At 34.9% G+C, this 8,555-nt stretch overlaps 1 protein-coding gene across 2 annotated transcripts in view; it reads right to left on the bottom strand.

The window, feature by feature from the left end:
- Positions 1 to 1,024: 1,024 nt before the first annotated feature.
- Positions 1,025 to 8,555, bottom strand: part of CGRRF1 (cell growth regulator with ring finger domain 1) — a 28,581-nt gene continuing 21,050 nt past the window's right edge. Inside the window, exons 5-6 of one of the 2 annotated variants that reach the window (XM_017509135.2) lie at positions 2,677 to 2,784; positions 1,025 to 2,463 (exon numbers count right to left, since the gene is read on the bottom strand). In XM_017509135.2, the coding sequence (XP_017364624.1) occupies positions 2,143 to 2,463; positions 2,677 to 2,784 (429 nt within the window). In that variant the 3' untranslated portion in view covers positions 1,025 to 2,142. The remainder of the gene's footprint in view (positions 2,464 to 2,676; positions 2,785 to 8,555) is intronic. The other variant, XM_017509136.2, reaches the window with a different exon arrangement.

The raw sequence follows: 8,555 nt of genomic DNA, 5'->3' as shown, positions 1-8,555 counted from the left end.
CATATTTACAATTACTTTAGCTCCAACAAAAACTAGAGGCAAGTCATCTTTAAGTTATGAAAATGATGGATAAATGAATTAACAAAATGTGGCATTCACATCCAGTGGAATATTATTCAGCCTTAAAAGGAATGAAATTCTGATGTAAGCTATGACATGGATGAACGTTTAAGAAATGCTAAGTTTAGACAGACACAAAAGGATATTGTATGATTCCACTTACATGAAGTACCTAGATGAGTCAAATTCATAGTGACAGAAAATAGAATGGTAGTTGCTAGAGGCTGGCAGGAGGGAGAATGGGTAGTTATTGTTTAGTGGGTATGGGGGTTTCAGTCTGGGATGATGAAAAAATTCTTGAGTTGGATACTGATGAATGTTGCCAAACAATGGGAATGTAATTAATGTCACCTGACTTTACACTTAAAAATGGTTAAAATGTTAATTATATATATGTATATTTTACTACAAAAAGGTTATGAAACATGGAATAAGAATGCAGGGTTGGTGCAAGTCTACTTCTGACTAGAAACCAACTATGTGTCTAGGACAGTTAAGGTACAAAGACATCTAGAGAGGCAGCATAGCTAGGATGGAATATGAATATTCCCCCAATTTACACGACAAAGAGACTTTTCAAGATTCTTATACCGCTAGTTAAAGGCAGCAGGGACTGCGGCTTTGGACTACCCTGCTTCCAATGGCAGGGTTGGAACAGAGTCTTAGGAACTTCCAGCAGGCAGTAGTGGTGGGGGGTGTACCTAATTAGCCATCAATGCTACTTTTACGCGCAAATACTGACGTCAGGAGTCTTGCCTGATGCTTTGTAGCCCAGACTCTCAACAAGTATCTGGCTCCCAAAAGGTATTTATTACATAGCTAGTGAATGTAGATGAACGTTTGATTTGGTTCATAAAATGGAGAGTAATGTCTTCTTCAGAGGGCTATACCTGGTTGGAATAAAATTATATAAAAATACAGATGCAAAGGCATTATTCTTAATACAAACAGGACAAAAAGAGGCTTGAAAAATCTCCCCGAAGTTCACAGTTTATTTGCCATGATCTGCTTTCTTGGTGAGTTAAGGATAATTATAACTGAAAACATGGAAAGCTCTGATTTATCTTTTCCTTTTAGTCATCTTGGAAAGAGAAGAGGGTGGGATCTTTTTGCCTAACAAGTTTCTCAATTCTTACAAAGACAGAACAATGGATGAACAAAGTAATTTACTATTCAGAAAGATACAGGGTTTATTTGGAATAAAAATACACTAGAAAAAATAGTTGTTTCTTTTAGTGATTCTTCTAGCTCTATAACACGCCTGCCTGCGCCCACCCCCGCACTGTCCCCACCCAGTTTTGGATGGATTTGCTGTGCAGGCGGAAATCTAAGGTAAGGCATTAAAGGTTTTACAGATCTTCTCTGGAAGATCACATTCTGCTAATCTAATCATACTTACTATCAATTTAATAAATTACCCAAAAAATCTTATTATCCAAATTTTATATATCTGCCTCCTGTAGATAAGTATCATTTTATGATACACTGAAAACAGTCAAGAATTATACTTTGTATTTATGATTTAAGAACCTATACTTAAAAACTATGACTTGTATTTATGTAACTATGATAAGGGACATTAGAAATCGAACAGATGGATATTTATAAAAACTGGTATTTCAGGAAAATATTTAATGCAGTTCATTCCAACTCCTTTGTATAAACTGGGGAACACACAATTAATTACTTTAAGTAGAATTAAGTTTTTTCTTAATTGTACTCCAGATTACATCAAAGGTAGTAGGAATCTTAAGACTTTAACCTCCCCAAATTTTCAATGAATTGCCTTTCAGAATGATTTTTTCTAATTAACATGATAGGAAATCTAGCTAATAAAAGGCCAAACTCTTACATTCTTCTCAAGAGTTGAATGAATTTTTATGTATCAACACAGATAGATTCCAGTATTCACTAAGCAGAAGGGAATAATTAATTTTTATCATCCAGGTACCATAGAATTATGAAGTTAAAATAGAATTTTCATTGATGGTCAATACTGTAGATTCCATGTTATGATGAGTTCCAAGATCATATATTTCTGCATCTTTAATAGAAAGTGTACTTTTCAGTGTTACAATGTCTTCAAAGAGTCTTCAGTTTGTCTTTATCTTGCTCTTTTTGACTGCAAAGTGCAAAAGATTCCTGAACAAACTGCCTGCACATTGGGCACTGCTGAAAATACTTCACACAGCCGTCACATAGGCATGTGTGTCTGCATGGTAAGAGCACCCAGTTCACAGTCCCATTCTGGCAAACAACACAGTCCTTGCTGTTCTCCTCCGATGGCTCAGCTTCACTTTCAGAGAGCCCCGCCTTTTCCAACAAAGTTCTGTCTGTGTTTTTTTCTTCTGAAGAGGAATTGTTGGAGGGAGTGAAATTATTATTTGCAGACATGAAAAGTTGCTGAAAATCAAAGAAATAAGTTTGAAGATTATTATAAATAACAATTACTCTTTAAAACTGGGGGTCATAAGAGCTGCTCAACATTTATGAGCTAGCAAATCCAATTGCAAAGGACAGTTATCTTCTATAATTACTAACTGAAAAAAAATCACCTCTTCATAAATGGCCATTCTTTGATACTCTGTAAACAAAAGACTACAGAGTACAACTTACCTTAAGATCATGAAATTGACCTTGAGCCAAGAGTAAATATTGATACAATATTCTGCAGGATAGTTTATAAGTCCTATCAGGAATATGAATTACTGACACCATCGAAATCTAAAATAAAAATTGAACACTGGTCAGTACTTGAAATCTTATATTATTTCACAAATATGTGAAAAATGCTTTTCAACTGCTTCTAGATACTTTGTCTTCTGCCAAAAAAAAAAAAAATGCTTCTCAAAAATAAAAAAGGCTGATAAATTGGAAAATTTATATTAATCTGTATAAATCATAGTCACTGCAGAGGAATCACTTACTGACATCTGGCAGAGTTATTTTAATTGTATTCAAATTTACAAATTTAATGTGATCACAATGGACAAAGGAATCTTTGAGAGGACTAAAGAATGAAATGAAGGAGAGGAATGAAAGTCAATATTAAACAGTATTTTTAGAAGCTTGGATATAAGGGAACCAAGAGAAAACGCTTTTGTTTAGAGAGCTACATGCACTGACTCTAAGATTCTCAAATGGAAAAATGAACACAAAAGAACAGCTAGGAAAATACTGAAAAGAGATAGCTTTGAGGGGGACTAGCCCCATGAGATAATAAAACATACTACAAAACCTTTAAAATTAAAACAGTATGAACTGGCACATGAATATACAGATGGATGAAGCAACATAAACAGTCCAGAAACAGACCTAATTATGTATTAAAATATTATAAAGGTGTCATCTCAAATCAGCAAAGAGTTTTTTTAATAAACAGTATTGGGATAACCATATAGCTATTTGGAAAAATACATAATTAGATGCATTCCTCATACCATATATAAGAATAAACTCCAGACACATAGGAGATCTTAATGTAAAAAATAAAACTGTACAAGTACTAGAAGAAAATGAATAAATTCCATTTTCGTCTCAGCGTAAGGGAAGACATTAACTATGACTTGAAACCCAGAAAAAAAATACACTTGACTATATAATTAAAAATATACATGACAAAAAGCACCATAAAAAAGTCAAAACATATGACAAACTAGAATAAATATTCACAAGGCATGTCACAGATTAAAGGTTAATATTCCTAATTTATGAAGAACTTTTAAAAACTGAAGAAAAATGGTCAAAATTCTATAGAAAAATGGGCAGAAGACATGAACAGACAATTCATAAAAAGATATAAACATGGGCCTTGACGATATTAAAAGACGTTTAATTAAAATTAATACAGCACTTACTGTTCACTCATCAGACTGACAAAAATTCAAAAACTTGTCAATGCATTCTACGGAAATACACTCTCATATATTACTAGTGGAAATGGTTTTTTACAAAAAGCTACAATTCCAATGGCAATATCTAACAAAACAACATGCATTTGTACTTCAACCATACAATCCTAACAATATTAAGATATGTACATATGTATTATTCAGCATAAGATTATTTGCTACTGCAGCATACTGGAGGCTACCTGAATGTCCAAGCAGAGGAGATTGGCTGAATAACTATGGAATATACACAGCACACACACAGTGCAGTGCTATGCAGCTGTTAAAACAAAAACAAAAACAAAAAACTGAAGACAATCTCTGCTAACTGGTGTGCGGTAAATTCCAGGAGATTTTCTGAAGTGAAAAAAAGCAAAGTGCAAAAGAGCATGTGTACCAAAGAAAATGTGCTATCTTTCATGTAAGAAAAAAGAGAAAATAAAAAACAGGGAGGATAAATAAGAAAACAAGTATCTCTAAGGACTGGCGTATGTGGGAAAGGGGTGGAAGGGATATGGATGAAAACAACATGAGTGTATTTCTTTATATGGTTTTCTGACTTTTGAGAGAACTAATCCAAGTAATCTACAGATACAATTTGACTACAAACCCTTAGTCTTGGCAGGAAGCAGAGAAAGGGCAGTTTGAGCACCAAAATAATTAAATTCAGTCATGAATTATAAAACACTGGGGAAAAATTCATGAGGCCATAGAGACAACAGATAAGCAAACAAACAAATGGGAGAGAAAGGAAGTCTCTTGCTTGTTGTAGAATGCCAAGAACTGACTGGAAGGAGGGCTAGAGTTGGAAAATAATTATTTTGCAACCACCACAGTAAAGATAAAATCTGGCAAGAATCATCAATGGATGTTAAATCTAGGCAAAAAGAAAAATTTTAATAAAAAGCACAGTATTTACATGATCTCACAGTGCCTCCTCACAGACCAAGGGAGAGAAAAAAGCAGAACAGTGGAGAAATTAGATAACACCTTGACTAAGAGATCAAAATCAACATGACCAATTAGAGAAAAGAACATTGCATGCTTCTAGTGGTGGCACTCTGAAAAGGACACATCATCACCTGGGCAGCTCACTGGCTGCAGATGCATAACACTGATCTGATCCTAAGAAAAATCAGACAAACAAAATGAGAATGTTTTAATTTACAAAAAGGGTGTGTGAGTGTGTGTGTGTGTGTGTGTGTGTGTGTGTGTGTGTGTGACTATACCCTTCAAAAATGCTCGTGTCAGAGCATGGAAATTTTCCAGATTAAAGGAGACTAAAGATACATGACAAATAGGGTGTGTATGTGTGTCGTGTGTGTGTGTGTGTGTGTGTGTGTGTGTGTGTGTGTGTTTGACTATACCCTTCAAAACTGCTCATGTCAGAGTATGGAAATTTTCCACATTAAAGGAGACTAAAGATACATGACAAATATAAAATCTGGCTCTGGACCAGAACCTGAACTAGAGAAGAAAAATTGCTTGTGTATTAGATGAAATACTGTATCAATGTTAAATTTATAAAGCAGATGACTATACTGTGGTTATACAAGAATGCATCCTTATTATTAGGAAATCCACACTGAAGTGTTTAGGGATAAAAGTATCATCATGTATCCAACTTATTCTCAAATCATTCATTTAAAATATACATACGATATACTTACAAATATATACGATCATATATATGTGTATGTATAAACATACGAGCAGGCTGGGTGTGGTGGCTCATGCCTGTAATCCCAGCCCTTTGGGAGATGATGGCAGAAGGACTGCTTGAGCTCAGGAATGTGAGACTAGCCAGGGCAACACAGTAAGACCCTGTCATTACAAAAATAAATTTTTAAAAAATTTAGCCTGGCACAGTCGTACATTCCTGTAGTTCTGGCTACTCAGGAGGCTGAGGCAGGAGGATCACTTGAGCTCAGGAGGTTGAAGCTGCCATGAGTGAGCTATGACTGTGCCACTGCATTCCAGCCTGGCAACAGAGCAAGGCCCTGCCTTAATCAATCAATCAATACATACATACATAAATGGGAGAACAATAATGCAAAGGACAAAAGTGTTAACAATAGGTGATCCAGGTACAGGGTATATGGGTGCTCTTTTACTTTTTTATTTTTGCAACTTTTTGAAATTATATATAAATAAAAAGTTTTAAAACCCTACCTTGGTTGTAAAAACACAATATTCTTTACAAGTTTGTAAAGATTTATTAATTTAGTAATAGCATCAGAGGCTTTTAATACTGAATAAAAATGACAGGATTAGTGGAAAACAGTAGTTATCACTTCATTCTAACAATTTTGTCAGCTGGGCACAGTGGCTCATGCCTGTAATCCCAGCACTTTGGGAAGCCAAGGTGGGTGGATCATGAGGTCAGAAATTCAAGACCAGCCTGGCCAACATGGTGAAACCCCGTCTCTACTAAAAAGACAAAAATTAGCCAGGTGTGGTGACCTGCACCTGTAGTCCCAGCTAGTCAGGAGGCTGAGGCAGGAAAACTGCTTGAACCCAGGAGGCAGATGTTGCAGTGAGCCAAGATCACGCCACTGCACTCCACCATGGGCAACAGAACAAGACTCCGTCTCAAAAAAAAAAAAAATTGTCATTGAATATTAAAAGCCTCTGAAGTTATTATCATACTAATTATATATGTAGTCGTGGGTATATATTTGATATGGAAAAAATATTTGAATATACTATTACATGAAAGCAGGTCACAAAATAGTACAAAATGTATAATTTTATCTTTAAAAAAATTATAAAGATTTGGAAAGATACAGACAAATATTCACAGTGGGTATTTTTGGATTATAAAATACAGATTATTACACTTCTCTGCTTTTGTCTTAAATTTCTATACTTCCTAATCTTTTTTATCCCACAAATGTATTATCTGAATACAGAAAAAAAAGCGAATGTACTTAAGTAAAAATGAAACAAATTTAAAGTCAAAATTTTATAGTAACAATTCCTGCTTTCCTTTTTTTTTTAACCTAAAACAACAGACTGCTTCCTAACTGTACTACCTAACTATAATTCTTTACTGTTAAAATAAACATATTTTATTAATAATTTTTTAAAAATATAGTCCCTAACCCACAGATAAAATACTAAAAAACCACACATGATAAAGAAATAGGAAATGTTTCATTTGCTTTTAAAATCATACACAGAGAACATTAATATAAAATATACCAATAAATATATTTGAGAGCCAATATTATCCTCCAATCTGAGAAATAAGAGACAGAGAGAAGTGAGAATTAACAGGAAAAAAGGAGGGAGTCCACAGACATGCAAAAGGACCCAGACATGGATACATATACAAAGCACAAGAGAAGATGGCTGTTAACCCTTGGGAGACACTCAGGCTCCCCTATGGGAACAAGCCTACCACAAGTACGGCTGGACCATTGTGATCAGGGACCTGATAGCAAACCCTTCTCTGGCCTACAAGGCCACTGAACTGAAAACACACACAAAAAATGGTTAAAATGATAAGCTTTATGTTATATATATTTTACCACACGGATACACAATCACTCCCTGTTTGGACAGAGGAAAAAAGTTATAAAAAGAAAAAAAAAAAGACCCTCAGCACCTAAAGGAGATAGAGAGCACTATCAGTGAAGGGAAAAGGAATCCAATGGGGAAGCTGGGAGGAAAAACGACTGCGTCTGATCCTTTAGTGTTGAACCAAAGGAAAAAAGAGAACAGAACTCAAGAAACTTAGAAGAGATGGGGCACATAGTGGGGACAGAGGATTTCCTTGCACAAGCAGGCAGGGTCAAGAACAAAGAGGCTGGAAATATAAGACACCAACTTAACAGGTTTTATTTATCTTTAACTGAAAAGGAGGGAAGGGAGAGAGGAAGCCAGGAGGCTTCTCATGCACACTAAGGTACATGCAATGTACAACTAAGGTGTTTGGCTGTCAAGCTCTACAAGGCTCATTAACATTGCCTAGTATGACTTTTTTTTAAATTTACCAAAATTTTATTGAACCCCTATTGTGTCCTAGGCACTGTACTAGGTTCTGGAAATACACTACTGCACGTATGACTTTTGTATTTTGTATTTTTATTGTATCTATTTAAGTTATACAACAGGATGTTTTGATATACATATACCTAGTGAAATGGTTACTATAATCAAGCAAATTAACACACTCATCATCTCACATAGTTACTTCCACTTTTTTTGCATGTGGCTATAGCACCAAAAATCCCAAAAGCTATATCATATTAACTACAGTCCTTATGGTGTACATTAGCTCTCTAGGCCTGTTCATCTTACGTATGTGCAACTCTGTATCTTGTGACCTACATATCCCCATTTCCTTCCCCTCTGCTCCCCATGACTTGGAAAAAATAAGCTGACCTCAGCTCAATGGAACTTCAGTTTGAAAAGATTAAAAACCAAAAAGCCAGATGGTTAACTGCAAATGAGTAGGGTCTAGATTTCCCAAAGAGTCTGCACCTTCCAAAGCTCAGTGTACACTTGTTACAGGAAGATATTTCTACAAAAAAAAAAAAAAAAAAAAAAAAAAAAAAAAAAAAAAAAAAAAAAAAAAAAATAGATCAAGAATATGAAGTA

This window comes from Cebus imitator, unplaced genomic scaffold, assembly GCF_001604975.1.
Source record: "Cebus imitator isolate Cc_AM_T3 unplaced genomic scaffold, Cebus_imitator-1.0 Scaffold407, whole genome shotgun sequence".
In the NCBI taxonomy this organism is placed as follows: Eukaryota; Metazoa; Chordata; class Mammalia; order Primates; family Cebidae; genus Cebus; species Cebus imitator.
Note: the sequence above shows the minus strand (reverse complement) of the source record. Positions and strands in the feature narration are given on the sequence as shown.